Below are 26573 nucleotides of genomic sequence, written 5' to 3' on the forward strand. Positions count from 1 at the left end.
TCGTGCCGAGCATGATAAACCTGATCTATAATCAACACTAACCTATTATTCTATTTATCCCACTTTTTATTCAGTAAACTTTTTTTATTTAAACAAAATAAGTTTTCATGAGTGTTTGACGTACTTTGATAATGACTGTAGTGTAACCAAGGTCAGTGTATTACTCCGCGTTCCAAAAATAACCGCTGATCAAATAATCATTTTTTTAAATAAGAATATCGTTCTGTAACAAAGTGTCGAGCGTTATTAATTACAATTTTAATCATATTGAATTGCAAATCTTTAAGTTTTATGATATCAATATATTGACATTAAGTTGTTATATACAAGGAACTACATTTGTTTACAACGTAGCCTAACACCACACACAATTCACTTTCGATATCAAACTATCGAGTCGATCACGAGGTGCACAATATTTGCTTCTTTGTTTGTGGTTATTTCGTGACGAAATAACAAAGATTACTTGGATTTAAGCTAATTATATACATTAACATTTTGAATGTTGAAAGTGGCACCAAAGAATTGTGAGGCAAAGTTGTTCCAACTAGAGAAAGACATTTGCTGGTCGTGAAGACTGAAGTGACTGGGTGGGCGAACATCAAGATCAACTTGTTCGACGGTAGACAGTGGTTGTCTAGGCTGCATTTCGGCCATAGTTTTGGTGCATGAAGATAAACAAGAGGAATCTGTTGGATTGTAACATTTACTGGACTGAGCAAGAATGATCACTTTTGCTGCTGTTCAACAGATATGTTGGAATAATTGGTTATGGACTGGACATTTTTGTGCCCTGTTATGGCCATGGTTTCAGTGGGTGGAATGTTTGCATTTCGAAGTTTTTGGACCAGTAATTTGCGAACTGAGTGGTTCGTTATTCTCTTGTGCTTGAGAAAGCCGGCGTCTTTTGCCATGGCCTTCAGCATCTGACCTAACTTGTTGACACCCAATTGTTGACGCAAGAATCACCGGGATGCAGTGTCATTTGTGCGTATTGCCAGGTAGAAAAGATGCTTTGAAGAAAAATCAGATGGACGCATATCCGAGTACAGCTTGTAAATGAACACAGGATTTCTTGGTCCAGACGATTGTTTTCTACGGTCAAAGGGGAGCAACTCGAACTGACTTCTTCAAAGGGGAGCAACAACAACAGAACCTATTTGCATAGTGTTAAATTTACCTAATACTAGGTTTTAATGACAATAAATGACAAAAAACTCGTTTTTGCTACTTTCCTTTGTTTTAAGGTCATTAAGATTGACAAACATTTGAGATTGTTTTTATTATTGATGCACTTGGCAAATACAGGTGACGAGGTGCGTGGGAAAAAGTAGTCCCGGTTCGGCAGTTGATGACGTCATTTCGTGCCATTGATTATAGCCTTGCCGTTGATTATAGATGAAATTTAATCAACGGGGCTTTAATCAACCGATTTCGCTGTAAAAGTGGGATAAATTAACTTATGCAAGACGGCATATGTTATACCTATACACAATAATAATTCAAGTATGCACATTATCTTTCCATTTAAAATTAAAATATATTAAGATTGAAGACAAACATACAAGGCCATTTATTTGTTTTTAAAGAAAATATTTCTTGCAAGCAGTTGATGATGAATGTTTCCAATAAGATATAATTAAATAAAGGCTTTGAGCATGAAACGCCTGTATTCTAAAAAGTGCAAAGGCTGTACTGGACCTATGGTCCAGTATGTTTGTGCAGCTGGCAAAATCCTCAGATCCAATACTTAGGTAAACAAATACTCCAGCCCCTTACCTGGCACCAAACACCGTTCCAGCCCCTTACCTGGTCCGACACACCACTTCAGCCCCTTACCTGGCCCCACACACCCCTCCAGCTCTTACCTGGCCCCACACACCACTCCTGTCGCTTAACTGACCCGACACACCACTCCAGCCCCTAAACCTGGCCCCACACACCACTCCAGCCCCTTACCTGGCTCCACACAATGCTCCGGCCCCTTACCTAGCCCCACACACCACTCCAGCCTCTAACCTGGCCCCACACTCCACTCCAGCCTCTTACATGGCCCCACACTCCACTCAAGCCCCATACCTTGCCCCACACACCACTCCAGCTTTGCACACCACTCCAGCCCCTTACTTGGCCCCACAGACTACTCCAGCCCCTTACATGGCCCCATACTCCACTCCAACCCCTTACCTGGCCCCACACACCACTCCAAGAGCAGCAGTATCCTGGTGCTGCCTTGCACCGTCATGTAGTCATCTAGCATCTTGGGGCATAGTGAGCACAGGCTCGACATCGCCTGAAACAACAATCACATGGCCATATTTAAGAATTTTTCTTAATATCATTCTATAAAAAATTAAAATCCAATCGATAAACTGGTTACTTTTCTCCGCACTGTTGGATACAGCAACACTGTTGGATACAGCAAAAATTACTTTATCATGACATCATTATGAAGGTCTTTGGATTGTTGTATGTGTTTTACTTGTTATTGTTTTGTTTTTTGTTTCATTCTAAATAAAGTCTTTAAAGAGAGAAAATGTCTTAAACAAGAGATGTATTCGTCAGAAACATAATGCTCCTTACTGGGCCGCTTTGAAATATTATTATTTTTGACCTTTGACCTTGAAGGATGACCTTGACCTTGAACGTCTACCACTCAAAATGTGCAGCTTCATGAGATACACATGCAGGCTAAATATCAAATTGCTATCTTCAATATTGCAAAAGTTATGGCCAACGTTAAAGTTTTTTTTCGAACGGACAGACAAACTCACTGACATACTGACTGACGGACAGTTCAACTGCTATATGCCACTCTGCCGGGGGCATAAAAACATATGACATATAACAGTTGTGGTAAAATGTACATATTTAATTACTTTAACTCTACTGTTTGAATGCACTCCCTACCTGAAGTTGTAGCTCCTCAAACTGTGCTGGTGTCCATTCTCGAGGTCCAGACTGACTCTCATTGGCTCGCACAAAGGAGAACAGAGCCAGCATCAGGTGACCCTCAGACAGAATCTGACAAATATAATCATCAATGATAACTTTTTATCATCACTAAACATACATATGAGCCATGTGCTGGGAAAACTGGGCTTTATGCATGTAGGTAAAATGTGGCCCTAGATTAGCCCGTGAAGTCAGCACAGGCTCACCAGCGACCTAGATTAGCCAGTGAAGTCAGCACAGGCTCACCAGCGACCTAGATTAGCCAGTGCAGTCAGCACAGGCTCACCAGCGAGCTAGATTAGCCAGTGCAGTTAGCAAAGGCTCACCAGCGACCAAGATTAGCCAGTGCAGTCAGCACAGGCTCACCAGCGAGCTAGATTAGCCAGTGCAGTTAGCACAGGCTCACCAGTGACCTAGATTAGCCAGTGAAGTCAGCACAGGCTAACCAGCGACCTAGATTAGCCAGTGAAGTCAGCACAGGCTCACCAGAGACCTAGATTAGCCAGTGAAGTCAGCACAGGCTCACCAGCGACCTAGATTAGCCAGTGCAGGCAGCACAGGCTCACCAGCGACCTAGATTAGCCAGTGCAGTCAGCACAGGCTCACCAGCGACCTAGATTAGCCAGTGAAGTCAGCACAGGCTCACCAGTGACCTAGATTAGCCAGTGCAGTCAGCACAGGCTCACCAGCGACCTAGATTAGCCAGTGCAGTCAGCACAGGCTCACCAGCGACCTAGATTAGCCAGTGCAGTCAGCACAGGCTCACCAGTGACCTAGATTAGCCAGTGCAGTCAGCACAGGCTCACCAGCGACCTAGATTAGCCAGTGCAGTCAGCACAGGCTCACCAGTGACCTAGATTAGCCAGTGAAGTCAGCACAGGCTCACCAGTGACCTAGATTAGCCAGTGCAGTCAGCACAGGCTCACCAGCGACCTAGATTAGCCAGTGCAGTCAGCACAGGCTCACCAGCGACCTAGATTAGCCAGTGCAGTCAGCACAGGCTCACCAGCGACCTAGATTAGCCCGTGCAGTCAGCACAGGCTCACCAGCGACCTAGATTAGCCAGTGAAGTCAGCACAGGCTCACCAGCGACCTAGATTAGCCAGTGCAGTCAGCACAGGCTCACCAGCGACCTAGATTAGCCAGTGAAGTCAGCACAGGCTCACCAGCGACCTAGATTAGCCAGTGCAGTCAGCACAGGCTCACCAGTGACCTAGATTAGCCAGTGAAGTCAGCACAGGCTCACCAGCGACCTAGATTAGCCAGTGAAGTCAGCACAGGCTCACCAGCGAGCTAGATTAGCCAGTGAAGTCAGCACAGGCTCACCAGCGACCTAGATTAGCCAGTGCAGTCAGCACAGGCTCACCAGCGACCTAGATTAGCCAGTGCAGTCAGCACAGGCTCACCAGCGACCTAGATTAGCCAGTGCAGTCAGCACAGGCTCACCAGCGACCTAGATTAGCCAGTGCAGTCAGCACAGGCTCACCAGTGACCTAGATTAGCCAGTGCAGTCAGCACAGGCTCACCAGCGACCTAGATTAGCCAGTGCAGTCAGCACAGGCTCACCAGTGACCTAGATTAGCCAGTGAAGTCAGCACAGGCTCACCAGTGACCTAGATTAGCCAGTGCAGTCAGCACAGGCTCACCAGCGACCTAGATTAGCCAGTGCAGTCAGCACAGGCTCACCAGCGACCTAGATTAGCCAGTGCAGTCAGCACAGGCTCACCAGCGACCTAGATTAGCCCGTGCAGTCAGCACAGGCTCACCAGCGACCTAGATTAGCCAGTGAAGTCAGCACAGGCTCACCAGCGACCTAGATTAGCCAGTGCAGTCAGCACAGGCTCACCAGCGACCTAGATTAGCCAGTGAAGTCAGCACAGGCTCACCAGCGACCTAGATTAGCCAGTGCAGTCAGCACAGGCTCACCAGTGACCTAGATTAGCCAGTGAAGTCAGCACAGGCTCACCAGCGACCTAGATTAGCCAGTGAAGTCAGCACAGGCTCACCAGCGAGCTAGATTAGCCAGTGAAGTCAGCACAGGCTCACCAGCGACCTAGATTAGCCAGTGCAGTCAGCACAGGCTCACCAGCGACCTAGATTAGCCAGTGCAGTCAGCACAGGCTCACCAGCGACCTAGATTAGCCAGTGCAGTCAGCACAGGCTCACCAGCGACATAGATTAGCCAGTGAAGTCAGCACAGGCTCACCAGCGACCTAGATTAGCCAGTGCAGTCAGCACAGGCTCACCAGTGACCTAGATTAGCCAGTGAAGTCAGCACAGGCTCACCAGCGACCTAGATTAGCCAGTGCAGTCAGCACAGGCTCACCAGTGACCTAGATTAGCCAGTGAAGTCAGCACAGGCTCACCAGCGACCTAGATTAGCCAGTGAAGTCAGCACAGGCTCACCAGCGAGCTAGATTAGCCAGTGAAGTCAGCACAGGCTCACCAGCGACCTAGATTAGCCCGTGAAGTCAGCACAGGCTCACCAGCTACCTAGATTAGCCAGTGCAGTCAGCACAGGCTCACCAGCGACCTAGATTAGCCAGTGAAGTCAGCACAGGCTCACCAGCGAGCTAGATTAGCCAGTGAAGTCAGCACAGGCTCACCAGCGACAACACTTTCTGCTTGTATTCTTATTTTCATTTAAAGGATTTCTCTGCTAAACAAAAATCTAGTTAAGGCAGAGAGTATTGTCTCTGATAGCCTGTGCAGCTACACAGGCTAATATGGGACAGTATTTTACACACATGCATACAGCCTGTTTTTTCCAGAGTGAGGTTTCAATGGAAGTGCATTCATCATTCACATATCTCATACATAGTTTATAACATCAATAAATCAGAAATTACATTAGTTGGATACATTTTTATGGATTTTACAATGTGATCAATATGCTTTTAGTCTAGAAAACATTTATAGTATATTGACATCATATTGCAGACGTTGAAATAATAAAACTCCCAGCTACTGACCATACACATGTACTCATAAAAGATCAAAGCCTTCAAGAAGAACAACATATTGTGGATGTCTGTGGTGTACTTAAATATTTTGTTTACATTTGTGGAAAAATGACCTGCTACAGAAGACAAGTGTTCATGGTACTTACATTATTGATAATTTTCCCTGATAATTTTTACTATTTGAAACACTGAATTATGTCATCTCTACATTGTTTCGACAATACCACACATTGTTTAACTGAGTGGTAGAAGGGTAAGCAAGGTAACTCACCGGCAGTGCAGTGGAGTCGTTGCCCATGGTTACCATGATGTTGAAGAGCAGCTTCTTCAGCTCAAAGTCCTCATGATTCTGCATGAGTTTCAGGTGCTTCACCAGGGCATTGTGGCTCTTCACTGGGTGGGTAAAACATAGCATTATATGAGCCTTGTTCTGGAAAAACTGGGCTTATTGAATGTGGGTAAAGTGTCGGCCCAGATCAGTCTGTGCAGACTGCACAATCTAACAGGGATGTCACTTTCTGCTTTTATAAAAATTTTGTTAAAAGGATGTCTGTTCCTTATGAAAATCCAGTTTAGGCAGAAAGTGTTGTCCTTGATAAGCCCGTGTGGCTGCACAGGCTAATCAGGGAAAAAGTCGTTTGAATGCACATGATTAAGCCCAATTTTCTTAGAATGGGAAATAAGTAATGTTAAGTGCTACTTAAAGAAATAAAATGATATTAACTTGTAAAATGTAACTGGGAAAAATACCATATGGTTATAAGTATGCACAAATGCTTCAAGAACATAATGTAAATTATAGAAGCAGTCCAGAGAATTTTTTATTTTTTTTCGCATGTAATGATTTCAAGATGGTTTATCTTGATAACCCTCTCAATAAACAGTTGGGTAGTAAATCAAAAGTACGCATTTTTGGCTAATAAAACAAAATTGAGATAATCCACAGTCTTTTATCTCACCTTCTTGGAAGGTAGAAAAGAGTACAAGCTGTTTGGCGAATCCCGTCTCCACAAAGGGTGTATTGGGACACTTCTGTGCAATGAGAGAGGCCAGCACTAACAAGTCATTCCTCAGCTGCCTGTCGTAGTGACTGTAACCTTGGGTCAGCTGGTATATAAATGCATCACGCAGCTGGCTGCAATGGGGTAGAGAAAGACTGATGCAGTTGTTCTGGTAAACAATTATATAACACACAAGTCAAGCTCTGGGGAAACAGGGTTTAATGCATGTGTGTAAAGTGTAAGTCAGAAGTATTAATTAAAGGGAATGTTTACATTTTGTAAAAAATTGCATCAAACGTTTTTAGAATATAGAAGTTTTTAGAATGAAGACTATAATATTTGGATCAGTTTTAAATACAAATTTGTAAATAATTGAATAAAAAAATTTGCCTTTCCCAGGATTTGAAGTCTGGACATTGAAACTCTGATTTGCTCCTACCACACAACTAGTCTTTTTACAACAACAGTGTAATCTAAACCCTTTTTTAGTAATACTTAATTTTCACTACTACCGAAGAAAGTCAATTCAATCACTTTATTTGCACCAATTTCAATTGATACTTTTTTTTAATAAATGAGTTGTAATTTTGAATATTTTTCTTAGTCAGGAATGTTATTTAGAATGCTAGTTTAGAAAAAGGGAATACTGTCAACAATTTTTTTGAGCAAATATGTTTAAAACATGATTTAATGCTACCTATAAACTGACAAAAATGAAAAAAACAAAGGCTGTGTTCGTGAAACACAATGCACAATGCCCCCTACTGCGCCGCTTTGAAGCCATATATTTGACCTATGACCCTGAAGGATGACCTTGACCTTTAACCACTCAAAATGTGCAGCTCCAGGAGATACAAATGCATGCCAAATATCGAGTTGCTATCTTCAATATTGCAAAATTTGACCTTGACCTTGAAGGATGACCTTGACCTTTCACCATTCAAAATGTGCAGCTCCATGAGATACGCATGCATGCCAAATACTGAGATGCTATCTTCAATATTGCAATATTTGACCTTTGACCTTGACCTTGAAGGATGACCTTGACCTTTCATCACTCAAAATGTGCAGGTCCATGAGATACACATGCATGCCAAATATCAAGTTGCTATCTTCAATATTGAAAAATTTTCACCTTTGACCTTGACCTTGAAGGATGACCTATACTTTGACATTTCACCACTCAAAATGTGCAGCTCCATGAGATATGCATGCATGCCAAATATCGAGTTGCTATCTTAAATATTGCAAAATTTGACCTTTGACCTTGACCTTGAAGGATGACCTTGACCCTTCACCACTCAAAATGTGTAGCTCCGTGAGATATGCATGAATGTCAAATATTAAGTTGCTATTTTCAATATTGCAATATTTGACCTTTGACCTTGACCTTGACGGATGACCTTGACCTTTCACCACTCAAAATGTGCAGCTCCATGAGATACACACGCATGCCAAATATCAAGTTGCTATCTTCAATATTGCAAAGGTTATGGGCAATGTTTAATTTTTCGGACGGACTGACGGACAGACGGACAGACTGACAAACAGACAGACAGACTAATGGACAGTTCAAAAACTATATGCCACCCTTCGGGGGAATAAAAAAGTTATGGCGAATGTTAGTTTTCAGACGGACGGACGGATGCCATATATTTGACCTTTGACCTTGAAGGATGACCTTGACCTTTCACCTTTCAAAATGTGCAGCTCCATGAGATACACATGCATGCCAAATATCAAGTTGCTATCATCAATATTGAAAAAGTTATGGCCAATGTAAAAGTTTTTGGACGGACAGACGCCATATATGTGACATATGACTTTGAAGGATAACCTTGACATTCACCTTTCACCACTCAAAATGTGCAGTTCCATGAGATACACATGCATGCCAAATATTAAGTTGCTATCTTCAAAATTGAAAAAGTTATGGCCAATGTTTAAATTTTCGGATTGACGGACAGACGCCATATATTTGACATTTTACCTTGAATGATGACCGTGACCTTCATCTTTCTCACTCAAAATGTGCAGCTCCATGAGATACACATGCATGCCAAATATCAAGTTGCTATCTTCAATATTGAAAAAGTTATGGCCAATGTTAAAGTTTTCAGACGGACGGACAAACGCCATATATTAGACGTTTGACCTTGAAGGATGACTTTGACCTTTACCTTTCACCACTCAAAATGTACAGCTTCATGAGATGCACATGCATGCCAAATATCAAGTTGCTATCTTCAATATTGAAAAAGTTATGACCATTAAAAGTTTTCGGACGGACAGACGGACTGCCACACTAACATACTGACTGACGGACAGTTCAACTGCTACATGCCACCTTACCGGGGGCATAAAAACTTTACTTATGTTTGCTTTTTTAAATGTAATATTAATTAACAAATCTTTTTTGTATTTACCCAAATGCTTACAATGTGTCTAACACATTTTAAATGCTTGCTTAAAAGCAAAAATCAAAAAGACTCAAGACTAAAGTCTGATACTGCATGTTAGTAGCTAACTGACAATATGTATATGAGCTGAATTCTGGAACAACTAGGCTATGCAAGTGCTTTGCTTTTAAAGAATTTTTCGTTTTAAGGAAATCCCTCCTTAACAAAAAACCAGTTAAGCAGAAAATGACACTTTATGCACTTGCACTAAGCCCAGATTTTCCAGAACTCGGCACTTAAGACTATTTGAGACCATATACCTAATACATATAAGGTTATTCAGCTGTTGTGCAAGCACTGCCTTATCCCCATTCTCAAGGAGGTTCCAGAGGATCTCGGAGGATCTGAACAGCAGCTGTCCCGAGGGGTCAGGGTCCATCAGGCGTGAACAGACCCTGTGTGCAGCATCCGCCCTCAGCATGGAGTCACAAATCTTGGCTGTCAAGGAGAAATATACAGACCGTGATGATTATTGGAAACTTAAAATATTTAGGGTGGTGATGTATTATTAAAAGGATTGCAGCAATATAAATTATTACAAATACTTGACTGCAAAAAAATGAACTACCTTCTGCAAAAACAGGGCTTAATGCATGTGTGTAAATTGTTGTCCAATGTTAGGCAAGAGTATTCTGCACAGGCTAATCAGGGATTATACTTGACGTCTAAACTGGTTTTTTGCTGGAAAGTGTTGTCTCTGATTAGCCTGTGCAGAATTCACAGACTAATCTGCAACAAAGTATTACATATATGAATTAAACACCTATTCCCCACGGCTAGGCTCATATAATATGTTATTTGATGAAAACATATGTGACATTAATAAAAAGAATGACACGTCACTCTTAACTTATAAAAATGAATTGACAGCAAGAAAAACTTGGTGTGAAAGGAATTTACAAATGTAAATCAATATACTTCTGAGTAATATTCAGGATTTGCATACAGAAAATGTATTTTAAAACTGTTGCCAAAACTTTTTTTACTGTTTTTAATGCATATTGTATTTTAAATTAGCAGATGCAAATTAAAAATCTATTGCAGCAAAATGTTGTTACACGATTTCAGCAAAGTGTTGTTATAATTATACATGTTTTTAGACTGTTAGTTCGATAAATAGTAAAATTCTAATTCTAGAACTGCTAAGCAAAACTTCTAAGGATTATTAAAACACAATTTAGTCTGCTTCCTGGTTAGAACCAGTACTTGGTGCCTTTTGAAAAGATCTTTAGAACACTTTCAGCGTGTATATCAAATTGAGGTCCTTTTGATAGCTTGCCAAACACCATATCCCCTATGCTACCATGACCAAAATTGTCAACTCAACCCAGGATCAACCTCTCAATCAAGCATAAATTCAGTTAAGGTGGTGTCGTCCCTGATAAGCCTGCGTGTACAGCACATGCAGTCAGACCAGTTTAACCAAAGCTCAATTATCAACTAAAGCCAGGACCTCTTGAAAACTAGGGGGACGTGCTATCGGCAGTGACATTTTGACTGCAACAATGACCTCAAATGATTTAAATATTCCATGTAAATAATTCTGTTTTGAAAAATCAGTATCAATATATTTCACCCCCTTCTGCAATTTCATCTATTAAATCGTTTGTCTTGTACGTAAATTAGTATAAAACTGTATATTAGATGTGCAGTTGCAATATAAGATGCAATTATTTATTCCCTTCATAACTTACCATGTTAACCAGTTCATAACACTATCGTCCAACTTCTATCTTCTATCTTTACTTCGTACAATGCATATATAATGTAGGCTATGAGCTTGTATGAGCTTTATTGCTGAATAAATGTTGTTGTTGTTGCTAAGTGCACTAATTGTACCCCACCTGAGTGCTTGGAGAACTTCTGCAGCACGTTGAGCACCGCCAGCTTCACTGGCAGCTCACTCTCCAGCAAGGCCAGGGACTTGACAAGGGTCTCTGCTATGTCACTGTCCTCCACCACCTTCTGGTTGTACTTCAGGTTCGTGCCTTTGTGATCTGAATCAGAATGCTTGAAATGGGTATGGAAGAATATGGTGAAGCAATAAGAATGGTTTTGGGAAAACTGGGCTTTATGCAATTGCTTAAAATGTCATCCGAGATAGGTCTCCCCTGTATGCTGTATGTGTGCTTTTTTAATTTATCAGGGACAACAGTTTTTGCTTTTATGGAATTTTACATTTCGATGAAGTCTCTTTTAAACAGAAGTCCAGAGTAGACTGAAAGTGTCGTCCCTGATCAGCCTGTGTATATTCCACTGATCAGCCTGTGTATATTCCACTGATCAGCCTGTGTATATTCCACTGATCAGCCTGTGTATATTCCACTGATCAGCCTGTGTATATTCCACTGATCAGCCTGTGTATATTCCATGGATCAGCCTGTGTATATTCCATGGATCAGCCTGTGTATATTCCACGGATCAGCCTGTGTATATTCCACGGATCAGCCTGTGTATCTTCCACTGATCAGCCTGTGTATATTCCACTGATCAGCTTGTGTATATTCCACTGATCAGCTTGTTATATTCCACTGATCAGCCTGTGTATATTCCACTGATCAGCTTGTGTATATTCCACTGATCAGCTTGTGTATATTCAACTGATCAGCCTGTGTGTATTCCACTGATCAGCTTGTGTATATTCCACTGATCAGCCTGTGTATATTCCACTGATCAGCTTGTGTATATTCCACTGATCAGCCTGTGTATATTCCACTGATCAGCTTGTGTATATTCCACTGATCAGCCTGTGTATATTCCACTGATCAGCTTGTGTATATTCCACTGATCAGCCTGTGTATATTCCACTGATCAGCTTGTGTATATTCCACTGATCAGCTTGTGTATATTCCACTGATAAGCCTGTGTATATTCCACTGATCAGCCTGTGTATATTCCACTGATCAGCCTGTGTATATTGCACCCTGATCAGCCTGTGTATATTGCACGCACTTATCTGGACCACATTTAGGGTAAATGCATAAAGCTCAGTTTTCCCAGAACAAGGCTCAAATGATTTGTGAACTTGATCTACCGTAATTACTCTATGTTTTCGGACACTCTAAGTTTTTGGACACCCTTTTTTTTAGCAAAAATAATTATTTTTCGTGACTCTTAATTTTCGGACACACGAGTTTTCGACCATAATTAATGTCTCTAAGTTTTCGGACAGTATATTTACCAGCGCTATTTTACCAACTGTCGGTCCTGTTTTCGATATCTAATGACACTTCGATCATGGGGTTTTACAACCAGATTAACATCATAAAACATGGCAGGTGCATGTCTGAGGGCAACGGACCATTACATTTGCGTTATTGTGTAAATTACCTTGTAAACCGGTATTAAACAATTGTTTCGCCCGATAGCATAAGCGCTGTGACAATTACCAGGGGTAGTGCCAATTACTCGTTCAATTATCAACCGCAATGGTACTACACCTTCTCAGTAAAATAACTGTGACAAATACTAAACGCTTCAAAGTGTGATGGAAGGTGTTAGACAACAAGTATCGGAAATGAACAAACAAAGAATTCATATATTGCTTTTTTATCGCGTGAATTACAGGTTCATACTAGCGATTATTGGTACATCACTTGCTCATCTTTGAACTCGTTGGTCAAAGTACAACCTTGTAGTAACTTTCTGTCAAATAAATTAAGCATTTAAAATTATTTAAAATGCATTGCAAACATATATAACTAATTTATACTATACGGCATGGTATTTTACAAGCGCGTGCTATTACCGGTATTCGTTGATACAATTGACGCTATTTTTGGACACTTCAATTTTCGACTTAAAGTTTTCGGACACCTGTATTTTGTGAATATTTTTTGTATCTAAGTTTTCGGACACGAAACAAATTAATTATTTTTAAGTGTCCCAAAACATAAAGTAATTACGGTAAATGATAAAGGTTTAAAGGAATGAATGAGGTCTATCCTGCTATTTCACATTGCCTCAAATCTACACTAATGCATGTCGTATACTGCAAAATCATTTAGAGTTATAATCAACTTAAAATTTTGTGGTTTTATTTTTTTTTAATGACTATTTTGTGGACTCATAATTGTGTGGAAATCTCATTTTGGCAAAACAAAAAACACTCACACACAAAAATAAATAACAATCAATAAAATTCATGTCCCACAAATAGAAATGATTTTAAATTAATACATAATGTTTGTTTTTAACCAACATACAATTAAAGTGGTTTCACTAACCAATTTTACATATACAACATGTATCTGAAACTAGTGTAAACAAAACTTCCAAACCCATACATCCGCATTGGCACTTACACTGGACCTCCTGTTTATCTGGAATTTCAGTAAAGAAGCACAGCAGTGTTTCACAGATCTGTTTTCGTACAGCTATACTTGGGACACGCATCAGGTAACCTTGGAAACAAAAGTTGTGTTCATTATTTGAAGAGATTGACATGTTTGAAATGACTAAGCTAAAATTAATGATTTATGTCTTTACAATGTATTTAATATTAATAGTAAGATACCTTTTTTTTTAAACATGAAAGTCCAGCGTATTATTATAAAAGCAAACAGAGTTTGTTGTATTTGCTCAGTGAAAAGATTGAACTAGAAAAATATTTCTGATAGAAAAACAAATGATGAAAGTTCATGTATAACTTGTCATTTATCTGTTCTATAGTTGTAGCCTTTATAAGGCAATATTTCCTTTTTTTCTTCAAAACAAGCAATTTTCGGTAGAAAAAAAACTCAGGGTCACTCAATATGGCAAAATACTTTAAGAGCCTATCAGAAACTCACCAAGTTGAGAGACGGACTCAAGAACAATCTGTTCAAACACCAGCTCATCCGAGGATTTTTCCTTCAAGAATGGAAGGCTGCAGATTTTCAGGATGTCAATGATGAACTGTTCGTATCTGGGTTGCTCATTCACTCGATCCGAGCACACATTCAGAATTTTAAATACCTGTACGAGGTCTTTCATTGGCTTAGCAAATGAGTCAAGGGAAATGACTGTACATAATCAGCATGTGAACATATCATATTTAACAGCAATATATTCTAAAGTGTATTTAGCTATACACAGAAAATTTGAATAAATGGTAATAAAACAGTGTTACACTATAAATATTTCACTTAATTTGCTAAATTTTCCTAAATCAAAGATATAAATTATGTCAAATAGTGAGCATTATAACCATCTTTTGAAATAAAATTTGCTTATAAAATTATCAATAATGCTACAATTTTACATTGAAATACATGTATATGTACAAGAACCACAAGCCCTTCAAAGGATACAAATCCTTTTGTGTAATGACGGAGAACTCTTTGGAGAGCATTCACATGTCTGTCATATAGCATGGACTGAAAAGGGTACAAAATGGGATATTGAGACTACAATTTCTTTGGCAAACATACATAATTGCATCAATACATTTCTTAACTTTATGCTTAAATAATCATTTTACATATTTTTTTATAGATTTCATGCACATCAATTTGTGTGCTGTCATACCATATATGTTTTCACGATTTAAGTTTAAATGGTTTACTTTTCTATACATCTTGCATTATAAAAATTAGGTACAATTATGATTGCTTATAGTATAATCATCCTGAATTGATCAAATATTGAGTTAAAAAATGTGTTATACATATGGAATGTGAATTTAACCAATAAATGTACAATAGTTGTCCAAAATAAATAATACATAAATAAATAACTTTCTTTAATGTTTTCCTATAAAACAAAATTCCATATCCTATAAGTACCAAAACAAATCTCATTAATTAATATCACATTAAGCATGATCAATCAATATATGGATTTCTTGCATTGCCTACACCACAAGGCATAACAATACACAAGATATCTTATGCCATTACAAAATGTATCATAATTATGTTTTCACTCATCCAAGTATCCAATTTTACAAATGATGCCAAATACAATTAGGTATGAAACAAGCTTTACCGAATGTGGGTCTGTCAGGAGCTTGATAGTTCTGTTCAGGTTCATTGGGATAAGTTTGGATCCCTGGAATAGAATAATAAAATTTTAATAAAAGAAAGGCTGTATTTAAATTTAATTACCGGGTATCACAATTTTCTAAATTCTACTTATGTTGTCTATAAACTTTCTGGATGTGAATGTCTAAGACAGGATTTGAGTTTATGAGCACAGTTAAATACTGAAGATCTATGTTTGATCCTGTGCTTATATACAAGCTTAAGAATTTAGTACACATTGTAACACCTGAGCCTTTATATTCATGTTGCAGCCATGCTGCAAGATTTCATGGATTGTTGTCCAACCTGCATGATATCAGCTCAGTACTGACAGTGACATCAGGAGTACATGGAAGTTAAGTTAATGGGACTGTAGTGTTAGTGGTAAGAAACACAGTTAGCTTTTAAATAGCATCCCACTAGTGTTTTTGAGCTCTTGGTAGGAGATTACTTTTACATACACACCATTTATTTTTCTGCTAAATGTCCAAATATCAAACAATTTGATATGCAACATTTATTTGGGAAACAATATCTTAGTGGATACAATAATAATATAAGTTATCCTCTGGTGACTGATAATCAATCCGATAAGAAAACAAGTAACAGATATTCTGAATTAATGCAAACAATACATAACAAACTATTTACCTTCAAAGATTTATTCAATTCCCATTTAACTTATGTCAAATTTGTTTATTTACAGCATGTTTAACCATGCAAAGTCCATTATTAAGTTTCAAACACATTGTAATAACATTCACCTCTCCTGTGGATGAACTAGTACCCTGATGTCACATGGAAAAAGGAGAGTACTCGATTGCAATAGGCTCTAGGCCTTACTAAACTTTAAATGTGATTCACTGAATATATTTTACATGGATTTAACAGGAATTAAATAAATATATGAAGGTAAATCGTTTATTGCTGAATTGTTTGCATTAATATAGAAATTATATTGCTTGCTTCCTTAGTTATAGTCAGAATTGATTGCTCAGGAGTTACATGTAGACGAACCGCTAGATACACGGTAATCTGAGGATAGTTATTTAATCTTAAATTAACGGCAACAATGAAGGAAGTCAGGGCGAGCTGATTTTTATTTAAAACAGTTTTTATCCCAGCCTCGGGGATAGGGCACTTCATCACACATGAAAAAGTATACCTGAAGTGCGCCGATGTCTTCATCTGTTATGACATGGGCCACAACAGGGATAGTGGGTTTATTTTCAGTTATCATTCCACCACCAGTGGAGTGGAAGGTTGCAGCCTGGATTGTCTGTAGGGCAGCCATGGTGTACCGCTTGTTTTCGTTATTTAATTTCGATAAATTGTATCGGAGAATCGGGTTTCGATATTCAGTTTTACAGTGGCATTACTTTAAGTTTGTAAGGACACAGAACAATCAAAACAAGCCGCCATATTGTATGTGTGTTGCTATGGAATGTTGCATCGTGGGACGAATAAAAAACACTACCCTACAATTCAAAACAGGTGCGCGAAATCTATCAAGCGCCTAATGAAGACACTGACGAAAAAAGGACGTAAAACAATCGAACGGTTCGTGTTATTATTAAAACATGTTTTTCATTTTAACAGTTTGGATTTAAGTGATAAAACCTAATCACGCTGGACAGGCTGTATTTTCAACATTGACTAATCTTATATTTGTGTGCCAAGATAATTGTCGCGAAATCATGTGATTATATTCAGTTATGTATTTTCATGATTTTGTTTTTGTTTGATGGCAGACTGTACGCAAAGTTCATTCTCCAGGCAATTTAAGCACTCCGTGTCAGGGGTTCCTCAGTTCTGACATTAACGTTGATTGCATAGAATTAGTGTTTTGCTTATGATAATGTTGCACATTCTTACACTGCCTTTTGTTACGAAATAATATTACTTTAAAAAGAATTGCTTTTGTTCTAGGTCTTAAACGTTCCTGTTAAGAGTTACTGCTTACATCTATTGTTTAATCCACTGTTGGAGCTTAGAATTTTTTTCATAAGCATGCATTTTTGTCAGTAAAACAGCTATGATGATTGAAGCATGCTTTTAGTTCTTACATACGTGCCAGATGTCCCGATCTCAGTGGGACAGTCACGCTTTTGGGTTCTTGGTCCTGGCAGAGAAAATTTGTTTCGACATTCGTAGAAAAATGACTTACCTTTTGTAAGATTAAAATAAAATTTGCTGTGCAAGCTCTGACTTAAATTTACCATCACTTAGCCCTTTATTTCCACTATTAACAAACTACTTCTACTACTCGAGTGCACCAGTGATGTTTTTGACACCTTATCAGCAAATTATTGATTTTATCAGGCATTCACACCATGGTGTATTTTTATGGGGGTCGCTAATGGCTATCAATTGATGCATCGTAGTGAAATAAAAGCCAACTGCTTTTGTATTTCATGACCTTATCAAGTCCAGAGATTACGCTGTGTTCTGTGTATCAAAGCACCTGAGGCTGAAAAAAACTGGCAAAACACGGATTTTGTATATCAAACAAATTGAGTGCTGACCGATAAACATTGATATTTCACATAAATTAAATTTTGTTTTCGACTGATTTTCAGAAAATAGTTTGTACATATTTCATCAATCTAAATTTAGAGTTAATTGACAATTGGTTGTATAAAAACAGTGCTCGATGCCCACACATCCCGATTCATTCACACATGTTAAATTATGGCCTCTGTCCTGATTGGATGTCAAATAGACTCAGAGGCATGCTCCACATTTCATTTTATGAAGTCATTCACATAGGGCACATGACATTTGTGTGTTTACTTCCGGAAAATGGAGATCGTTTGTGTTCATGAAATTCTTAAACACGTTTATCACCAATATTGGCCAGAAGTTATGAGTTTGTGTAAGTAATACTGAATGGAGTTTAGGTAGCATGATTCATCATTTTATGTGTCCCGCTTTTTGGTCAAATGTCTCAACAAAAATTCTGGCATGTATGGGTTCTTAATCAGGTTATTCATAATGTCATTTCATAGGGGGTAAACTGACCGTTTCAAGAAGTTAATTTCAATTTTACTCTCTGACAAATCAGTGCCTATCTGCCATACATGCCATAATTTTTCAGACCAATTCCGGGACATTGAGTTAAAATGTCCGGGACTTTTGCCGATTTTCCGGGACATGTATAAAATGTAGTGATATTTATAGACATATGCATTTTTGGTATATTTTTTTGTTTCGCATCGTTAATTGCAAAAGTTCGAAAGCCTATCCGAAATACACTTGATCTATTAACGTCAAATTAAACATTACTACTTCCGTTACTAGATACAAGCCACGTGTTTTCAGTGTAAGCGTTCTAAACATAGATGGTGACGTCACTGCGTTATTGTTATTAAGACCGGTGTGCAACGCGTAGTTGTTGATTCGCCTTTATTCATTTATAGCATTTATATAATAAAAAATACAACAATACAGTACCGTTAGATAGTCAACTCAAATCAATTCACAATACATACAACCAATCACAAACTTGTCGGTTAAACGTGCGAACATAAACTGCTTTTAATTTTTTACTCAGCGATGTTGGACTTCAGATGTGTGAACAACTATCTTTTGCCCTTACGCAGCGGGAAATAATGACGTAGTAGATTAAAGTCAATTAACAACCACATTAAACAATGCCGCCTTTTTGGTTTGACCGCTAACGTGAGACAATCAATATGATAACAGAACCCCTGTTAATTGATCGATTTTGACACGTAGCGTAGTCTGCCTATTAGGGTAGGCATTGTCATGGAGATTTGAGGTGCAGTTAAGCCTAAGATAAGGTACATGTATATATGGATTTTGTAAATTCCGGGACATTTGACAGATTTCCGGGACAGCGGGACAAGTTGTTCATTTCCGGGACTGTCCCGGACAATCCGGGACGTATGGCATGTATGCTATTTGCACCCATAATATGGAACAAAAAATTGTATTTCAAGATTTTAACAACTTACTGTGCAGCTAAAAACTGATTTATTGAGTTTTTTATTCCCAGATTACACATAACTCCTTTTTGTTTGATTTCATGCTGAATAGGGGAGTTTGTGTGAAAAAAAGCTCCTAGAGATAAGTTAATTGCACCAGCATGCACAAAGGATTATGTCACCTCAGGTGTCTACTGCGTATCTCATTAAAGGGGAATCCCAATACTTCGGTTTGTTTCGGTATTTCTGTAAGCAGGTTTTTTTTATCTAATTTTGGGGAAAGGGCCTGGCCTTTTTTGAGGGGGAAAAAGTCGCGCTAAACGTCGAATTTTGGGGGAAGAAAATCGTGCGAAAAGCCAGATTTTTGGGAAAATAAGGAAAGTCTAAAATAATCAATTTACCATATTTTACTGTTTTTAAAAATCAAGGCAGCTGATAATTTAATTATGCAATAGTTTTCTATTTTCTACAGTGGATCAGGTAAACTTAAAAGTTATATATTTAAAGTTAAAATAATAAAAAAAAATTGAGGAGATTTGAAAATCAGAAAATGAAATCTAGGGCAAAAATTTACCAGCTGAGGGGAAAAAATCTGCGGGAAAAGGGCCAATTTTCGGCTGGTCCCAAAGAAGGAAAAAAAACCCTGGTAAGTCACATGGCAGTTTTGATTTAGAATTGGACTATTTATTTCTGGGCTCATATTCACCAATCCAATCTTTGACTTAAAGGGATCTTTTCACGGTTTGGTAAATTGACAAAATTGAAAAAAGTTGTTTCAGATTCGCAAATTTTCGTTTTAGTTATGATATTTGTGAGGAAACCGTATTACTGAACATTTACCATAGTCCAATATAGCCATTATATGTATCTTTTGACGATTTGAAAACCTAAAAATTATAAAGCGTTGCAACGCGAAACGATTGAATAATTTGGAGAGTTCTGTTTTTGTCGTTTAAATTTACGGAACTACGAAGATTGCTTATATAAGGTATAAAATACCAATGCTGTGTATGCTCGGCGGAATAGCCGAGAGGGCTAATGCGTTTTTACTTCAGACTTACTCCAGGACTCCGGGGGTCACTGGTTCGAGCCCTGGTACCGGCTACTTTTTTTTCCTTGTTTTAATTTATTCTTGATATTTTTCTGGAGCTTTTAAGATCCAATGTTTACATTTATCAATATAAAGCATTTAATGACAAACTTCAAAATATGCCAAAATCTGTGAAAAGGCCCCTTTAACAGTGAAACATAGACTTACATGTTCATGTAGAAACAAGAAAATTTGTCCAGCATTAAAATAATTTGAATATACATGTATACAGGCTACCACTCGAGGTCATGTCATTAACCCTTTACCACATAGATGCATATTTTGACGCATTTGTAGTCCTATAGAAAATTAAATTTAAATATATGCCTTTATTACTAAATTAAAGTTTTAAGGACTTAATTTCCAACCCTTAGATACTGATGAGCAGCAAACAGCATTAAACCTGAACAGACTGCGAGTTACTCGCAGGCTGTTCTGGTTTTATGCTGTTTGCACATAGCCATTTTCTCTTTTGCTTCTGAGTGAGAAAGGGTTAAAGCAAAGTTTGACTCAAACTTAAGAAACTATTGAATTTTTTGTTTGAATACAGTCTAACCAATCTGTGCTTTGTTGTAGACTGCTCCTCTACCAACATCATCAGCATGGATGCCGCCGTCTTAGAATGTTTCGGCCCTTTTATTTCCATGAACATTCTGATAGCGGTGGGCCCACAGTGATGATCAGTCACTACAATTTCATTAACATTCTGATAGCGGTGGGCCCACAGTGATGATCAGTCACTACTTGTTGGTTGATTGCCTCCAGCTCTTCTCCTCTCGCCTTAGCCACAGCCAGCTTGATGCCCGTTCAGCTGCTTGGCTCAGTCTCTGAATAGCCACTTGTCTCTCCCTGCCAGTAGTTCCTACTGCTGATATCAGCCTGTGCACGGACTGGAACAGAACCCTCTAACGCCAACTTCCACGGGAAATAGCCAAGTACGCCAGCCTTGTTGCTTGCACAGATCCATGAGTTCTGTGTACTTTGCCTTCTTCCGCTCGTAGGCCTCTTCACATCTTGCCTCCCATCGTACTGTCAGCTCTATGGTGATGAGCTTCTTTCCTGTTTCTGACCACAGTACAATATCTGGTCGTAGGGTCGTCTGAACCACATTTGGGAAAACAAGCCTTCTACCAAGGTCATCTTCCATCTTCCAGTCTCTTCTGCCATCAAGAATTGATGCTTTTGTTGGTTTCTGTGTCTTCATGGTCTCACCCGATTTGACGAAAGCGATGTGCCCATGGCGGGGGTAAGTACCACGTTCCTTCTTTCGTTCCTTCTCTAGCCAGTCAGCCAACTCTCTGAGGATCAAGTCATGCCTCCATCTATATCTTCCCTGTGTCAGTGCTGTAGTACAAGATGACAGGGCATGCTCTAGGGTGCCTACTCTGTCACACAGGCTGTATTTTGGATCTTCTGCGAGTCCCCATCGGCACCAGTTAGCTGGGGATGGGAGTAGGTCACAGACAGACCTGAGAAGAAAAGAAAACCGAAAAGGCTCATACTTCCAGATGTCTCCCCAGGTCAACTTCCTGTCTGCGGTTTCCCATGTTGTCCATGCTCCCTGCGCTCCCATTTCTACAGCCCTTGCTTGTCTGGCATTTTTTTCTGCTTTCCTGACCTCAAACTGGATCATCACACGCCTCTCTTTCTGGTCTGATCGTCGCCACAGTACCACCTTTCTCGCACCAATTCCTTCACGTCCAACAGCAGTCACTCCGACAATGTTTTTGTGCTTGAGCGCGTTCTCTGCCTGGCTCACAGACTCTGTCGCTGACTATTTCCTGCTCGTTCGGGTTTGGATCCCTGCCTCCCGGATGAGCTCATCCAGAGAGTCCCTCAAGGTCAACACAAGTCTTGCTTTTGCTGTCTTGAACTCTTCCTCCAGTGAAGATAGCAGGAGCTGTAACTTGTTAGTTTTAAACCTATTTATTTTAGCTCGATTGCATCGAAAGCCTAACTAGGCTTATATAAATGCTCTCGAGTCCGTTTCCTGGGCCTAGAACCAGTACTTGGTGTCTTTGGGGGAGATCTAAAGAACGCTCCCAAGGTGGGGATCGAACCTGTGACCTTCGGTCGCTAGGCGGACACCATATCCATTACACCACGGCGACCTTTAACTTGTTGCTCTTCCCGTAGAGTCCAATACTGGTAAAGCTGGGTGGAACTCCTAGCCACTTCCTGAGGTGTTGACTAGTGGTTCTCTCCAGGGCTTCCACTGTTGTGCTGGGTCCAATTTAAAGAATATTTTTATTCTGATACTTAAGTCTTAGAATTGTTTGGTTAATACAGGTCCAGGTGTTAGTAACTATTTATTCCTATTTGCAGATCACATCAAATGAGTTTGAAAGTTGCGACAGAACACAAACATGGATGAACTACAGAAACTTGAGCATCTCTCTCTGGTTTCCAAAGTATGCACAGAACTTGACAACCATTTGGGGATGAATGACAAAGATTTAGGTAAGATAATCATAATGTGATAAAAAAATGGACAAATGTTTGCATGTTTTATAATAAATAAAAGAAGTTGGTAGTAGTAAGAATTTCTGAGAACACAGTAAGAACATTATCACAGATTATTTTTGTATACATGTTATATTTCTTATTAAATATTATTTAAATATCAGTGTCCTGAAATACCATAGATTTCATAAATAATAAAAAGCATTACAATTCACTGTTAAACACTTACATATATCCTAAACAAAATGATCTAATTAAGTGAATCTGCATAAATTATTATACTACCTTTTTATGTTTTATTTGTAGCTGAATTCATCATAGCCCTTGCAGAGAAGAATGACACCTTTGAAGCTTTCAAGAAAGTATTACTAGAAAATGGAGCAGAATTTGGGGTTAGTTGTTAATACTTTTCTGCTATTTATACAAATGTACAACAACAACACCATGTATTTAGTAGTGAGAGGCCCTCAGGCCAAAATATAATGCATAGTTCAAATCGTCTGTAAACATAATTGTTTTAAGTAAATATAAACATTATATCCAAGTGCAAACAAAAAAGGATGTTTGAAAAATTGCTGCTTGAAGTATGAAGATACAGGACAGACAACGTGTACTTAAAATAAGGCCACTCGCCGCGCTGATCATCTCACTGTGTTCGCTTACCAATATGAACCCCGCGATGGGTGTTCAGATCAAATGTCGCGGGGGCCGTTTGCCATAAGGTGAACACCACAAATCACCACTGACCCATAATATCTACCCCGGTGTTCATCGTGTTCGCTAAAAATAAATGAACATAAATGTATTGACTATTGTATGTATTGATCATTTATTTGTTTAAATACTGTGGCAAATAAACCGAATCATTTTGATAACTGTATACATACTGCTTTTAATTTCTAATGATAGTCCAATGTAATTACATCATCACTTACGAAAAAATAATCTTAAACATTTATGACGATAAATATGTTTAAGAATTTCATAAACACAACCATATACCTACTGTACGCCATTTTGCAGAAGTGTAAAGAGTACAGTACATTATGGGACACAGCTTTCATTGGACGAGCGAATTTAAATTGAGATTGAATGCAATATGATCATGTACAAATAAAAATATTTTATTGCGTCATACGCAGAATGTAAAACACGTGCTTCCCGTGAACTTTATGACAACGGGTAAAAATGACAGTAAATAGCTGTAAACAGTTACACTGCGTTTGCATGTAAATAAATCGTCTGGATTTTTTCATTTATTTTTCTTGCACATACTGCTCTGATAGGGAATATATGTAATAAACACTGACTCGCGCTTTTTCACACCATTATTGACATTACACAAAAGATTAACACCGATTAGCTGTTGAAGGTCGTTTAACCTCTAAGCGATTAAAATAGGTTAAACGGACAGATAAAGCAATGAAGCTGTGATCGTCGCCATCTTTGTACGGACTTTACGTACTGTCCGAATTTAAGTACGCATACATGTGCACATACATTTAATATCTACATGTAGTATATGATTTTTTTTTGTACATGTACATTTAAAACGTGTGAATGACCCTTGCAGACAGGCGTTTATGGTGGCTGCGCAGCATCACGGTGATCATGGGTGTTCCCGTAAACGATAGCGTGCAATCGCGGCGATTTCGGGTGTTTGCTAAACACCGCGGTCAGTAGCGTGTCAGTCCCCCTCAAAATATTGCCCATCGGGAAAAATGAACACCGCCGACAGGCGTTTTTGTTTAAGTACACGGTGTCTGTACTGTAAGCAAACTAAATGTAAAATACATCGATACTAAATTATTCAATGCCTCATGTATCAGCATGCAAAATAATCAAAGCATTATTAAAACTGACATCTTTCAATTCAAAAGTATTTTAAAAATATTTTGAAAGGAATATATTCAATCTTCTACAGCATTATTATTATTTGTAATTTAATAACCGGCAACACATTTGTGGACAAAAGATAAGTTAATTACTCTTTCATGTTACTTCAGGAAGGCAATAAATAGAGCCCTGTTCTGGAAAAGTATCAAGTGTCATCCTAGGTTAGCCTGTGCAGTCTGCACAGGCTTATCAGGAATGACAATATTAGCTTTAATTGTTTTTTCTGGTTTAAAGGAAGTCTCTACTTAGCAAAAATTCACTGAAGGCGGAAAGTTTCGTCTCAGATTAGCCTGTGTAAACTGTACAACCACTTAACTCTTTCCCACTCAGAAGCAAAGGTAAATGGCTATGTGCAAACTGCATAAAATCAGAACAGCCTGCAAGTAACTTGCAGTCTCTTCAGGTTTTGATGCTGTTTGCTGCTTACCATTTTTAGGGTTGAAACTGAAACCTTTGAAACTTGGATCTAGTTAGAAAGGCCTTTAATTTAATGTAACTTTCTAAGGGACTACAAATGCATTTAAATACGTATCTAAGTGGTAAAGGATTAAGCACATGCATTAAGCTCAGTTTTACCAGAATGAGGCTTTATCAAGTCTGTTTCCATCTCAAATGATCATTAATATCTATGTGCAGGATTCACTGATTGCTAACCTGCTTCGACTGATACAAAAGATGAAGCCCAAGCCACAGAAGCACATCACTTCGGAGAAGAAAGTCTCACAAGAGTTATCTGACCTGGAAATGAAGAGAAAGCTCTTCCCTGGCCTGGCATTACCCAACGACGTGAAAGAGAAATCTCCGGTAAGAGATAAGTTCTAGTCTGACTATTGAAAGCTCTTCCCTGTTCTTGCGATACCCAATAACTTGAAAGTGTAAGAGTTGAGTTCTAGACTGACTATTGAACGCTCTTCCCTGTTCTTGCGATACCCAATAACTTGAAAGTGTAAGAGTTGAGTTCTAGACTGACTATTGAACGCTCTTCCCTGTTCTTGCGATACCCAATAACTTGAAAGTGTAAGAGTTGAGTTCTAGACTGACTACCGAAAGCTCTTCCCTGGCCTGGCGTTACCCTATGACGTGAAAGTATAAGAGCTAAGTTCTAGTCTAACTATCTAATAGTTTAGCCTCTTTTTGGGAAAACTTGGTTTAATGCATGTTCTTTAAGTATTGCCCCAGTTTTATTGATTTTTTGTTTAAACGAAGTCTCCTCTAATCAAAAAGCAGAAAGTTTTTCCCTGATTTGCCTGTGAAGACTGCACTGGCTAATCTGGGACAATAATTTGTGTACATACATTTAAGCCCAGTTTTCCCTGATTAGCTCATTTTTTTCCATATTCCCAATGGTTGATAGTCATTTTTTTCCAAACTCAGTCCCCAAATTCACAATTGATTGTTTGAGATTAACAAAAATAGAGCTGTTAAGTATATAAATAACATTGTTATGAAGTAGTAATATCCATTTAACTGTTATCTTTATGTTTTAATAAAATTTTCTATTTAATTTAAGTTTTATCAATAATTAATCAAAATGTATCAATAAAGCATAAATAATAGGGCACATTTATGTTAAATGGAATATTCTTGTTAGCAAACATCCAGATTATGTGGAAAGTGTCTTTCCTAATTTGCCTGTGCAGACTGCACATACCAATCTGGGACCAATTTTTATGCACATGCATTAAAAACCTCTTTTTCAATATCTTGGCTCAATTATTTAAAGCAAATAGAAAGAATTTAGTGTATTTCCATAAACATTTGTCTTTAATTGTGTAGACGTTTACCATGGAGGCAGTT

At 38.6% G+C, this 26573-nt stretch overlaps 2 protein-coding genes across 2 annotated transcripts in view; one reads left to right on the forward strand and one right to left on the reverse strand.

The window, feature by feature from the left end:
* Positions 1–16835, reverse strand: part of LOC127856587 (cilia- and flagella-associated protein 69-like) — a 34511-nt gene extending 17676 nt beyond the window's left edge. The window contains exons 1-11 of the mRNA XM_052392883.1: positions 16546–16835; positions 15346–15408; positions 14670–14735; positions 14169–14355; positions 13683–13781; positions 11223–11375; positions 9639–9816; positions 6878–7053; positions 6190–6311; positions 2911–3024; positions 2188–2293 (exon numbers count right to left, since the gene is read on the reverse strand). Coding sequence (XP_052248843.1) covers positions 2188–2293; positions 2911–3024; positions 6190–6311; positions 6878–7053; positions 9639–9816; positions 11223–11375; positions 13683–13781; positions 14169–14355; positions 14670–14735; positions 15346–15408; positions 16546–16674 — 1393 coding nt within the window. The 5' untranslated portion in view covers positions 16675–16835. The remainder of the gene's footprint in view (positions 1–2187; positions 2294–2910; positions 3025–6189; positions 6312–6877; positions 7054–9638; positions 9817–11222; positions 11376–13682; positions 13782–14168; positions 14356–14669; positions 14736–15345; positions 15409–16545) is intronic.
* A 29-nt stretch (positions 16836–16864) lies between these two features.
* Positions 16865–26573, forward strand: part of LOC127856584 (ATP-dependent RNA helicase DHX8-like) — a 57653-nt gene continuing 47944 nt past the window's right edge. The window contains 4 exon segments of the mRNA XM_052392880.1: positions 16865–16940; positions 22743–22877; positions 23187–23272; positions 25413–25580. Coding sequence (XP_052248840.1) covers positions 22784–22877; positions 23187–23272; positions 25413–25580 — 348 coding nt within the window. The 5' untranslated portion in view covers positions 16865–16940; positions 22743–22783.

This window comes from Dreissena polymorpha, chromosome 13 (genome assembly GCF_020536995.1).
Source record: "Dreissena polymorpha isolate Duluth1 chromosome 13, UMN_Dpol_1.0, whole genome shotgun sequence".
Taxonomy (NCBI): domain Eukaryota; kingdom Metazoa; phylum Mollusca; class Bivalvia; order Myida; family Dreissenidae; genus Dreissena; species Dreissena polymorpha.